The sequence below is a fragment of the Zingiber officinale genome, chromosome 4A (assembly GCF_018446385.1).
Source record: "Zingiber officinale cultivar Zhangliang chromosome 4A, Zo_v1.1, whole genome shotgun sequence".
NCBI classification, from domain to species: domain Eukaryota; kingdom Viridiplantae; phylum Streptophyta; class Magnoliopsida; order Zingiberales; family Zingiberaceae; genus Zingiber; species Zingiber officinale.
In genome coordinates, this window is record NC_055992.1 from 65,995,218 (window position 1) to 66,009,154 (window position 13,937).

The following is a 13,937-nucleotide window of genomic DNA, read 5'->3' on the forward strand; positions in this document are numbered from 1 at the left end:
TTATACCAGTTGCTTGGATAACCCAAGTGCCTAGCTATGTTTTGTGATACGTGGAAAAAGTGTAGCAAATTTAGAAAGGTAAATTTGATAAAAATTATAGGAGTGAGATAAATTAAAAGTAAATGCTCTTTTAAGAATTTTATAAAATACATTTTATAAAATGTTGGTCTGAGTCGTCTGCTGCGAGGATTTTAAGATTTACTGGGAAAATATATTCCAAACGATCACCCAGAATTAGTCGGAGAAAAAAAAAAGTGAGCCATCAGCTCGCTATTCACCAGATATTTAATTGGTATATTAATTATTTGACCCAGGAATTCTCTCGTTCCGGCTGATCCTTGGCTGTACCACCGCTGTCTCTTCCTCTTTCCATCTCAGCTTACAGGCGACATGTCTCCGCCTCCCTCAAATCCTTTTTGTTGCATATAGTATCAGTATGACGATTTTCTGAAAGGTTGGTGAAATACCAAGACCAAGGCGACGCATCTATCGTCAGAATGAAGACAGGCGTCTCGCAGGCGCCGGGAGATTACGTCTACTTCAAGTCGCAAGTGCCTCTCCATAAGATCTCCGTATGATCCGTCGATCCCCCTTCGTAATTCTTATCTTTGATTTGACATTTTGCGGCGAAAAAATTTGAATCTTTGCTTTGACATTACTATTTTGGATTCCTTCCTTTGAAAATTCATTGGCTCTTATTTTTTTGGTTAATATTTTTGCGATCACCCGTTTGATTCAATATAAACTTATTAGTTTGTGCGTCTTTGGATTGTCAAAGCTCACAAGTTATCCCAAATCTTCGCATAAGCTAATGGCTTTATTTCAAGCGGCAACTGTAGGGTTACTCCGTAACTGAGCAGTGGGCTCTTCAATTCCTGAAAATGCTAGGTGGTATTGCCTTATTCCGAGACGGTCCATCCTTGATTCTACTGTATCTGCAATTAGCCAATTAGACGTGATCTTCTTCATAATTGTCATCTTGTTGATCATGTACCTATTGGTATTGCTGAAAATGTCAGATCTTGGAAATTTTGATCGTTATCAGAATAATGCTGGAGTTAGCTGATCTCTCCCTTTAATGTTGAAATATTTATGAAACAAAAGGTGTTTTTTTTTCATAGGTCAGCTTTCTTACCTTTTATGGCTACCTTAAAAATATCCAAGATTTCTTTTTTGGTAGATTCGGAGGGGAAGACTTGAATTCCATTAACACAAGACAAACATTAATTTATACATCTAGAGATTATGTTGTAGAACTTTACACCAATTAGGCCAATGACATGATATTTTAAAGATAGACATTTCTTTTAACATGTAGTCTTGTTTTAAATCAAAACCTGAGTATTTGCATGCTTTGGTATTGCTTCAATAAATCATGTTAATTTTTATTTTGTTTTACCTCAAGGATCCTATTTGTCTAAAATTGCAATAGACATTTCTTTTAACGTGTAGTTGAGTTTTTAATCGAAACCTTATTATTTGTGTGTGTTGGTATTGCTTCAATAAATCATGTTAACAATATATATTTGTCTAAAATTGCAATAGACTTTCCTTTTAACATGTAGTTGAGTTTTTAATTGAAACCTTATTATTTGTGTGCGTTGGTATTGCTTCAATAAATCATGTTAATATATTTTGTTTTACCTCAAGAATCTTATCTGATTAAAAATTGTAATAATTTTCTTAATTTAAAATAATTGTGAGACTGGATGTTAGTAGTGTTCATTAGATTGCCATATTTTTACAGAAGCTGACTATCATAAATTCATCTTCTTTTCCCTCAAATTGCAATGCCTATTATATGCTATTAGTTTGTTTTCCCCCACTTTTTATGCAGATTGGTGACAAGCAATGGAAATACTATGACTTTGGTCCCAAATCAGTACCCCCTCTTATTTGCATCCCTGGAATTGCGGGAACTGCAGATGTATATTACAAACAGATCCTGTCCGTTTCCAAAAAGGTCATTTTTTTCAACCTTTTTTCCTTGTATTGATGTTATTTAGTCCCTTTGTTTTGCTATGATTGCAAAGTTAGATGTGTGAATATAGTTCCAATACGTCAAATTTTATTTTATTGAGATGTCGAGGTAGATCTTCATATATTCTTTAAATTATGTGAAAATATATTTCCCCTTTTACTAAAATACAAGAATTTTTCAGAATAAGATTGCTATCATAATGTGCCTTCAAATAAAAAGACTTAGTTTAGCAATATTTATGACACTCTTGTATCAGGATTTCACCTACAAAATTATTCAGGCATTCACTTCTTGTTCTATCATGCCATCTCGTTGGATTCCATTTGGCTCTCATAAAAATATTTTGCTTCAAAATATTGAGTTCTAATATGCTGTAGTTTTATGATATCAAGTGATAATTGGTATTAGTTTGCATGGTAAAATCATATCATTGTATTTGCCAACCGATGCATATACTGTGTCTGTATGTCATGCCAAGCAAAATTTCGATAACCGATTAATAGAGTTTGTCTTAATTGATTAATTGAGTTATCTTAGCCGGTACCACTATAAACTAGTTGGGATATGAAAGCTCATTTCCATGGGCCATATTTTGATTCTATTCGCCAATGATGCGGAGGAGATAAACCAATAAAAAAAGAGAGGGAAGTGACGGGGAAAAGGAGAGACACAAAAGAATGTGTTGGTTGAGAAAGGAAGATTCTCTTCTCATCTTCGATTCCGTTTGCAACATCATTGGGAGAAGATGAAACACTAAAAAGAAAGGAGAGGAGAAAAGGAAATGCAAATGGAAGCAACACAAAATTTCAATTGATTCAAGTGAATATTCAAATATAATGCAACTAATTTCTAGCTTTTAATTTCTAGTTTTTTTAACCATCATGAGATGATGCCTATTTATTGGAAAAAATTGGTAACAACATTAAGATTGAATTGGTCATTGTTGATGCCTATCATAATGTGCCTTCAAATAAAAAGACTTAGTTTAGCAATATTTATGACACACTTGTATCAGGATTTCACCTACAAAATTATTCAGGCATTCACTTCTTGTTCTATCATGCCATCTCGTTGAATTCCATTTTGCTCTCATAAAAATATTTTGCTTCAAAATATTGAGTTCTAATATGCTGTAGTTTTATGATATCAAGTGATAATTGGTATTAGTTTGCATGGTAAAATCATATTATTGTATTTGCCAACCGATGCATATACTGTGTCTGTATGTCATTCCAAGCAAAGTTTCGATAATCGACTAATAGAGTTTGTCTTAACCGATGAATAGAGTTATCTCAGCCGGTACCACTTGAAACTAGTTGAGATATGAAAGCTCATTTCCATGGGCCATATTTTGATTTTGTTTGCCAATGATGTGGAGGAGATAAACCACCAAAAAAAGAGAGGGAAGTGACGGGGAAGAGGAGAGACACAAAAGAATGTGTTGGTCGAGAAAGGAAGATTCTTGTCTCATCTTCGATTTCGTTTGCAACATCATTGGGAGAAGATGAAACACTAAAAATAAAGGAGAGGAGAAAAGGAAATGCAAATGAAAGCAACACAAAATTTCAATTGATTCAAATGAATATTCAAATATAATGCAACTAATTTCTAGCTTTGAATTTGTAGTTTTTTTAACCATCATGAGATGATGCCTATTTATTGGAAAAAATTGGTAACAAGATTAAGATTGAATTAGCCATTGTTGATACTGATCTAACTTGGTTCAATCCATTTTGATATCAGATGATTTTGTAAACTATTATTAGTTAGATACTATATTTTTGTACTTTATTACTCTAAAATTTTAGTTCAATTAACTTTATAATTGTATAACCTTTAATTTGGAGGTAAATATGCTAGTAGAAGGGGATTATAACTTTAAATTTAGTGTACCCGACATCGTCATTGCATCATATCATGATTTAAAATTTTGTGTCATACTAAACAGCACGAGCAAAACATATCGTTTTGGTCGCTGATTTACACAATGTCAATATCGGCACACCCAACGCGAGGTTCTGCGGCCTCGCGCAAGGCCTTGCATACACCTCGTGTGAGGCTAGACAGGCCTCATGGATGCCTTGTGTGAGCCCTGAGGCCACGCAGAGGCCTTGCATGAGCCCACGACTGCAGTGACTATGTAAGGATGCTTTTTTTTTAAAAAAAATTAATTGCTAATTTTTTTGGTCGTTGGGTTTTTTTTTAACTGTTAATTTTTTATTTTTTTTAATGGTTAATTCTTTCCCCTTTTAATTATTTTTCTTTCTTTCCCATACTTTAATTTTTTTATTCCTTCCATCCTTAAACACATGAAAAAATTCCTTAGTAATTTTTTTTCTTATTCCTTTCCTCCTTAAATACATAAGAAAAAAATGTCCTCTTTAAATTGATTAAAATAAATTAAATTCAATTAATTTGAATCTAATTGATCTTAATTATTATGTCTAGACTTTAATTAATTCTAAATTAATATTTACTCAATCTTAATTTTTAAAATATTAATTTAATCTAACAGGAAGTATTAATAGTAATCAAATATTATAATAATATTTTTTAATTAATATATTTTTTATTTTAAAAAATATCAAAATCGTATAGGCATGACAGATACGATATCAAAATTGTATCGTTTGATTCATAAATTGAAACTCCGACACGACTCAAAATTTTAAACCATGCATCGTATTGAATATGCACCATTCTAACTTGAGATTGAAATTTGAGTGTTCTATTTTGAGGCTGAAACTCCAACAAGAAAAGATACTATAAAAATTAGTATTGCAACAATATCCTTGGACCCCACATTGATGGGAGATTCGTGCATGGGGCTGCCCTTTTAACAATTTTCTTGGATTGCTTCCCAAACATGGTTAATGGATTGGTTTTCATTGTCTTGTAAGAAAGTTATTCTTCCTTTGGTTCTAATCTACTATTACCTTTTTATGAAATTTAGATGCATAAACTAGTTAGCACTTTGAGCTATAACTATTTATTCTTTGCAGGGTTATCGAGTGATTTCTGTTGATATACCACGCGTTTGGAATCATGTTGCATGGGTTCATTCATTTGAGAAATTCCTGGATACGCTTAGTATCTATCATGTATGTTTATGCATATGAATTATTTTCACCTTCCTTGTTTAATTATTCTGTTTTATACCTTTTCTGCCTTCAGTTTAAAAAACTTTTCTGGTCATAATTTTATAACTATAGCTCTTGTTGTAGATTCATTTCCAAAGCTGCAATGATTTTCATGTAGCTAAATACCTACTGAAAAGGTCAGTGGGATTATAATTATTGGGTTCTTTAGGATAAGATTTGAAGTTGGATTCTATTTTCTGAAACAAAAGCATGTAGGTTTGGTTTTTGTGAAAGATCACTTTGAAACTCAAATCATAGATACAGTTCAGGTACTACTTGGAAGTATAGATATTAGAATCAAGTTATAGGTGACCAGAGCACTAGATAAACAATCCAAATGTGATGCTGCCAATTCAGAGTTATGAAGGATCCCTTGCAAGGAAGACTGAAGGAATTGTGGAAGATTTCCTGAAAAGAATGGAAAAGAAGAGATTTCAGACTAGTATTTCTTCACTTGTTTTGGGTGTTATAATTGATAATTTAATTTGAACAGCTTGCTGAAAATTCCTCTTTTCCTTCATCTTCATGTTCTATGAGTGATTAGCCATTTGATAATATAGTATCTCTTGGCATATTACATGATATTAATGGTATCCCATGTTTATGACTATCTTTAACCACTTTATAAGATGGATGTGGATAAATCAAGAGGGTCCATTGACATCAGTTAGATTATAGTTGCATAAAATGATGGTTTTTTGCAACTAACTGAACTTCAGTCATGTGTTGGACTTCAACTCTACTTCAAAAGGGAAAGCAAAGGACCATAAAGATAATATGAAGGGGATTACTAGTTCTTAAGTGATGTCTTGCAACCTTATCATGAGAGACGTACATCCACAAAGATAATAAGAATGGGAACTAATATAAAAGATCAATGTTGGATGAGCTAGATGAGATAAATTTGTGCCCCTTAGTTGACAAATCTTACTAGAAAAAAGATACAAATCTTTAAATAATAATTTGTTTGTGCTATTATGAATTGAACTTTTAAAACAAATGCGGAGGCATATGCTGGAACATATGTATTCAATACTAAATTATTTATATTTATCTGTAAAGTATTTATTGATTGTAAAAAACTAAAACTTACAAGCTACAAACTGCCAAATCAGGTAATTAGAGTTTCACATTGGTTGAATTTAATTAGTTTAAATGAACAAAATATGATTATTTTAATTGCACATGAATATCACATATGCCATGTGCAATTGTATATGGTCGCCACGCAGCCCTTTTAAAATTTGCCTAGGTAGTTGATGGAGACAGATAGCTTTCTCTTCTCAAAATTTATAAACTCAGAAATAAGATCACAAAGCTTAACTTTTAATTTGGCATACTTTAGAAAATGATGAGCATATTTGGTAGCAATTCTAAGAAAAGTCAAAGATTAAAAGGTGAAGAGTAAACTATAAAATCCAGCATTTCCCAACAATTTTTTTAGCAATTCCAATGCTCTTTAATTTTCAATGTTTGGGAAACAGAAGCATCAATTAAGAGTCTTTTAAGAGTCCTTTATGTTTTCTATGTTAAAGAGTCCATCTAGTAGTATAAATATGTTGTATTGCTGGAATATGATATAAAAAGTGAGTTTTAAACAATTTTTCTAGATTGCGTAATGCAATCCCCCTAGTGTGATGCCTAGGATCCTTATATGTGATGCCTAAGTTTCTATAACTTTTCTATGCTTCTTTATCCCAATTTCAGATTTCCCTCCACTAAACCTTCAAACAATCAAGCTCTCTTCTTATGCTGCCTCGTATTTGGTATCAAGTCTAAGCTAACATGTCTACAAGATCCAGAGGAGTTTTAGAGGAAAGTTGACTATAGTCAACGAGATAAGATACTCATTCGCATGATGGAATAACTTGATGGCATGCCAATTGGTCTAAATGATGTTGAAGCTTGATTTCTTAAATCTAAAAGCGATCAAGCCTGAGGACAACAAGAAGAAACATCTCAAGCAAACAACCTAATTTAAGAAGGGTCCAAACACTTTAACAACCACAACCTTTTTCTGAGTGGGCTAGAGGATTCCTTGAGACAGAACAATTATTACAATGTTGTAGGAGATATCATAAAGAAAGTTCGAATTGAGGTGCCAAATTTTGAAGAAAAAGTGGATCCTACATTATTTGCAATTTGCTTGCAACAATTGAATAAAATCTTAATTGGTACAACATGACTAATGATCGAAGAGTAAGGTTTAGTTTTTGGTTGCATATCTCTATCTATGATTGTCTTTATATAAAGAAAAAAAAGGTTTTCAAACGAGCAATATTCACCCCCCTCTATTACGCTTTTCGGTCCTACACCCTTCAACATATACATGGTCCTACTAGAAACACTTCAAACCAAGATCATTGCACTCCTTGCCTCATCCCTAGTGTAATCATGTCTTCAGACATGAATTGGGGAATTAAATTTATGACTTGTCGTTGCCCTAACTAGGCAACGACAACTTCTAATAAAATGATGTTAACTTCTATATGTTTAGTCCTAAAATGATGTACTGAGTTTTTAGTCAAGTTAATTAAGCTAATGTTGTCTATTAACACTTGGAACTTTTTTATTCTCAAACCCATAATCTTTTAATATATGCATCATCCATAATAATTGAGCTACACATCCATCCGTTGCAATATACTCAGCTTCGATAGTGGACAAAGTAACATAATGTTGTTTTTTACTACTCTGACTAATTAAGGATTGACCTAGGTTGAATGCTATTTTGGACATAACATGCAGTATTAATAGCTTTTGCCCAAAAATAAATATGTAATGTGAATTCATTTAACATGGTTCTAACTACTTCAATTAAAGTTTGATTTTAATGTTTAACTATACCATTTTATTGGGGATTCGCATGAAAATTCATGTTTATATTCATTATTTGCATAAAATTTACTAAATCTATGGTTATCGAATTCTCCTCCGTGGCCACTTCTAATTTTCTTAAGATTAGTATCCTTTCCGTTTTCTACTTGTTTAATAAATTGTATAAGTATTTCTAATGTTTCATCCTTATATCTAGAAAATTCATCTACAATTATTAAATAGTATTGACTTCCATTTAATGACTTAACTTTATTACTTTCAAATAGGTCTATCTGTATTCTTTTTGATATGCAAGTGGCAGTGTTCTAAAATGCATCCTAGGCGGTCGCCTCGACGCTCGGTGGCCGGCACCCGCACCGGAAAGGTGCTAGGCGTCAAACCTAGGCAGCCTAGCTGCTTAGGCGACGCTGGCGTCGTCGCGGAATTTAGGAATTTTTTTATTTTTATTATTTTTTTCAATTTAAAGCCCTAAACGACTGAACCCTATTTGATCTCACCGTTTTGACTGCCCCGAACTGCCTCTTGCCTCCTCCGGAAGAGCTGTAAGTTTTTAAATTTATTTTATATTTTTAAGCAATTTTTTTTACCCCCCGCCACACTTCTGGCGTCGTGGGACTCGTCTGGGGTCACTGGACAAGTTGCCAGAAGCTTCCAGTGACTCGTTCGGCGACCTAGACGCGTCTAGGAACGCGCTCGGTGCCTCACGTTGTCGTCGTCGTGCCACGTCATGTGTCGCATTTAGCATGCGATTTTTTTAGAATTTATTTATTATTTGTTTAATTTATATATTATTTATTTAATTAAATAATTCCTCACTTAAATAGCGTAATTTGAATGGACTTTTATACACCCAAATTAAAATATCCCAATAAATTATATATAAAAATATTTAAAATTAAAATCTTTTTATAAATTTTATTAAGTTATTTATATTCTAATAATATTATCTTTCAAATTTAAAAATTCTAATAAATATTATTAATTAATTTATATTATGATATTTTATATTTAAAATTAAAAAAATTCTAACAAACCTTATTAATTCATATAAATCATATTTATATTCATAATTTTATATTTAAAATATTAAAAAAATATAATAAATTTTATTAATTATTTAATTCATATAAATTACATTTATATTCTGATAATATTTTTTTACTGATATATATTAATATTTTTTTACTGATTTATATCCTATAAATTTATTTTTAAATCAATTTTCAAGTTATCACAATTACAATGGCAGCAATCCATCTTTGACGACATTTGTCACAATCTGAATCCAGGATTCTTAGGAGAACATCAAATGACATTGGATGGGAGTTTGGAATGTTGATTGATCCTAAGAAACTCGACAAAATTAAATGCAAGTTGTGTGAAAAAAATGATATCGGGAGAGTATATGATCAAGAAGCACATAGCAAATATACTTGGAAATGTATCTAGTTGTCGAAAAACATCTCAAGAAGATAAAAATAAGTGTAAATAAATTATTTTAGAAGGGAGGAATAGAAAGAAGAACAAAATAATAGAAGAACAAAGTTGCAGAGTAGTGGTGACTATTTCTCTAGACGAAGAAGAAGGTAATGAAATTGAAGGGATAGATGGAATTAAAAAATCTCTTCTACTTAGGCCCATGGATAGATATGCATCGACAATTGCTCTAGAAAATGCAGTCTCTAGTGGGAGTAAAGTGCTTCACCAAAAAAATATAAATGAGACTCTTTTCAAAGAGAGAACTCAACAAGTTCAATAATATGTTGGGGGATAGATTTATGAAAGTGGAATCTCATTCAATGTTGTTGATAATGATAGCTTCAAGCAACTAATGGAGGAAGTGGGTCAATTTGGATCAGGATTCAAGCTTCCAACTCAATATCAACTTAGGGAGCCACTGTTGAAAGCCGGAGTTGAAAGAACAAAGCAACTGCTAAAGAAACATAAAGAAGAATGGGCAAAGAATGATACTCAATCATGACAGATGTATGGAGTGATAGAAAAAGAAGCATCTTAAATATGTGTGTTAATTGCAAGCTGGGTACTATATTTTTAGAGTCTAAGGAGTCTTCAGACGAGGCACATACAACTAAACTTATTTTTGAGTATGTTGATAAGTGTGTTGAACAAATAGGGACTCCGAATATTGTTCAGATTGTAACAGACAATGCCACTAATAATATAGTTGTAGCTAAATTGATGAGAGAAAAGTGACTTGGGATCTTTTGGAGTTTATGTGCAACTCACACCGTTAATCTCATGCTTGAAAGTATTGGCAAGCTTCCATGATATAAAAAGGTTATTGAGCAAGTCAAGTCTTTTACCATCTTCATTTATGCTCACCATATGCCTTTGTCATTGATGTGAAGTTTCACAAAGAAGAGAGACAGTCTGTCCAGAAGTTACTAGATTTACATCAAATTTCCTCACATTGCAAAGTTTGATTGAAAAGAAATCTAGTTTAATGGCCATGTTTACAAGTGATATGTGGGAGAAATATAAATGGTCGAAAACAAACAAAGGAAAATTGGCTTACTTTACTGTGATGAGCATGAGTTTTTGGAATGGTGTGACACTTTGTTTGAAAATATTTATACCTTTAGTAAAAGTTCTTTGATTGGTAGATGGAGATAGAAAGTCATCGATGGAGTTTCTATATGGGGAGCTTCTTCAAGCTGAAGAAGACATCAAGGTGGCCCTAAACAATGTGGAATCAAATTATCAGCCTATCATAGTGATTATTGAGTGAAAAATGAAGGATAGACTTGATACATCATTACATACCACTGTAGTTTTGTTGAATCCCTATTTTTACTATAAAGATAGTTCTATTGCTCTTTTTGAGAAGGTTGCAATGGGGACTTTTGAATGTATGGAAATTTGCATGCTAATGAGTTGATCTACAGGATATAATTATTAACAAGGAATTGACAAAATACTGAGACAAGACTGGGTTATTTGGAAAAATACTAGCAGCAAAAGCATGTGAAAAAAATGATGATATATTTAATCCATGTGTATGGTGGAGTACATACGGTGCTCACACACCCAACTTACTAAGAGTGACATTGAGAATACTTTCATTGACTGCAAGTTCATCTGGGTGTGAAAGAAATTGGAGTGCATTTGAAGGAGTAAGCTTTAAACTTTAAGTCTTTAATTAAAGTAAGTATTAATTTTTAAAGTTTTATATTCATGTTACTAACTATTATATTTACTTTGTCTCTTTTTTTAGATTCATACAAAGAAAAGAAATAGGTTGGATGTCAACCGATTGAACAATCTAGTATTTGTCCAATTTAATACTAGATTGTTAAACAAACAAAAACGAGAAAAAGAAAGGAATGTCGATGTCTTTTTTGCAAAAGATCCTTCAAATGCACAAGGTTAGATTGTGGACAGTGGAGAAGATGATGAAGTTGAACTAGGTTCTGGGCTCACATGACAAATGGTTGATGAAGCAAGTGAAGCAGATGAAAATCTATAACTCCGAAGAAGCTCTAGAGTGAGAAAACTTCACGAGAATGATTTTGCATCCGAAGAAGAAGAGGAAGATCATAATGATGATATTGAGTTTGTGTCCGATGAAGAACAAGTTGTTGAAAATTATGGAGAAGAAGAAGTAGAATAAATTTGATATTAAGTTTGTGCCCGATGATAGTAAGTTTGTGTTTAATGATATTTTATTAGTTGTGTAATTTTGAACTTATTGATTTTATTGTGTTGGAGTTATAATATATGAGTTATTATGTAAATTATTTTAATACCGAGGAATTCACGCCTAGTCCCCGCCTAGGCGGCCTAAGCGCAAGGCACCGGTCTAAGTGGTTACATTTGAGTTAGTTGGTTTGAGATTAGATCTTGTTTGAAAACCTTTTTGACATGCATCATAAATTAAGTTATCACAATTAGTTAACACGATAAGCATCTAACTAAGCCATTTCTACTCATTTTCAAAATGTGTCTTAGATGTGTATGACCTACTCTCCTATACCATAGCCAAGTTTCTCTTGTTGTGCGGTAAAACACTTGAGTGAGAAAGAAGGTAGGTTAATGGTGTATATATTGTTTTCCTAATTCCTAATAAAGTTGAATATGGTTCCTTAATAGGCTTAATAACACATTTATTTGAAAGCAATTATATTTTATAACCTATATCACATAGTTGACTTATCCTAAGTAAATTAAATTTTAAATAATCAACATAAAGAACTTTTTAAATAAATAAACTTGAATTATTAATAATGTTAGCTGACCCGAGTACCTTTAGCTTGCCGTTGTTTTTGAAACACATTGCCTCCATTTCCTTGAGTTTAAGTGTGGAGAACATCTCTTGGTTCGTGGTTCATGTTGAATTTTGATGGTTGAGTCATCGGAGTCTGACTTGGCCATGAGAGTTGTATAATTGAGACTTTCTCTGGTTCTTTATTGATTTCACTTAGTTTCTCCACAGCTCCTTACCGTTATTAAATGGTCCAACTTTCTCAAGTTGCTCTTGAGTTAGACCACACTAAATGGTTATAGTTGTTCTTGCATTTACTTGGACTGTTTTATTGACACTATTAGTCCATGACTCGAATCCGAGTAGCTCACCATCTACCGCAAGTTGACTCTATCTTTGATGATTTTCCAACTTTCAACTTGATTCATTAAATAATATATTTCATCCTTCCCTTCCTATACGAAAAGTTTTCGCTATTAAAAAGAGGATGGGTTGTGTTGTAACCTTCCTACAAAGCCATTAAAGATAGAAAAATTCTCCAAGATTTTGATAAATCTTGGGTAAGTAGCAAACAAGTGTTTGTTCTTAGGTCTAGGATAGGGTAGGTTTGGGTTAGGATTGATTTGAGGTTAGGGTTTAGTTCAGGATAGGCTTGGATTAGTTTTTTTTGGAAAATTTTAATTAGGGTTTGACCCAACTTAAAAACACAAATTTGATCATAGGTTAAATTCAAATTTTGCTTTGGGTTAGTCAAATGAGTATTTTTTAAATCAGCTTTCAGGCTGTGACGAGACTCGCACTACTTTCGATAGCCACATGTCTTAGACAAATCTAATAAAAAAACCGATACACTCAAACAAACTTAATAAAAACCTTGGTTTAACTGATTTAAAATTGGGTAAGTTAGCTTTAGCTATAGTCGTCAATTTGTGTTGAGTCTGCTGGGTTAGCTCGCCCCATTAAACAATTTAAGTGTGTTGGGTTGAAATTCTGTCAACCCATTTAAAGGTGGGTTTAGGCAGGTCAACCTGGGTTGGCTTGTGGCAGGCTTGAATTGATGTGTGGGTTGAGGAAAAAAAAATTATAGGCGAGTTATCATGAAATTATGATTTAGGAGGTATTAGAAACAAATTAAATAGTACAAAAATTAGGAGAAATCATGGGAAAAAAGTTTAAGTTAGATAAAAATAATATAGTGAGTGAACATTTATAATAAAAAGCTAAAATAAAACAACAAATGCTTCGCAAATTTTCACCTTCTAGAACCAACTCGTATATAAATTGGATAATCAATATAACTAGATTTCCAAATCCAGTGGCAGAGATTCAAGAGTAACTTAAAAAGAAAGATATGTAAGGGAAAATAAATTTCTCATTCAAGCATATTTGGTTGGATTTAGATTAACTAGATTTTAATCTTTTCTATATATTTTTATTTTTTCGGTGTGCACGTGAGTTGGACTGCCTAACCCGCAACCCACCTTGAGTTGAGTTGAGAATTTTTCAATCCGCCAAGATGACTGGTCAACCCACCCTACCTCGCCAAATGGCCAATCTGCCACGAGCCGGTCCGCCCGCCTTGCCATGTGTTGGCTTGTTTGATAACTCTAGCTTCAGCTGGTTTCACTTAGACGCATTAGGTAGGATTCTCCTTATCCAACTTATACATGCACTTAACACTTAACTAAGCTTAACTTGCTCTGATACCAATTTATAAGACTTTGTCTACGTTGGAGAATTTATAGTTTAGCAATTC

General features: G+C 32.7%; 1 protein-coding gene across 1 annotated transcript in view; it reads left to right on the forward strand.

Moving 5' to 3' along the window:
- Nucleotides 1–218: 218 nt before the first annotated feature.
- LOC121969965 (maspardin-like) overlaps nucleotides 219–13,937 on the forward strand; it is a 32,219-nt gene continuing 18,500 nt past the window's right edge. Inside the window, exons 1-3 of the mRNA XM_042520313.1 lie at nucleotides 219–572; nucleotides 1,838–1,963; nucleotides 4,984–5,082. Coding sequence (XP_042376247.1) covers nucleotides 498–572; nucleotides 1,838–1,963; nucleotides 4,984–5,082 — 300 coding nt within the window. The 5' untranslated portion in view covers nucleotides 219–497. The remainder of the gene's footprint in view (nucleotides 573–1,837; nucleotides 1,964–4,983; nucleotides 5,083–13,937) is intronic.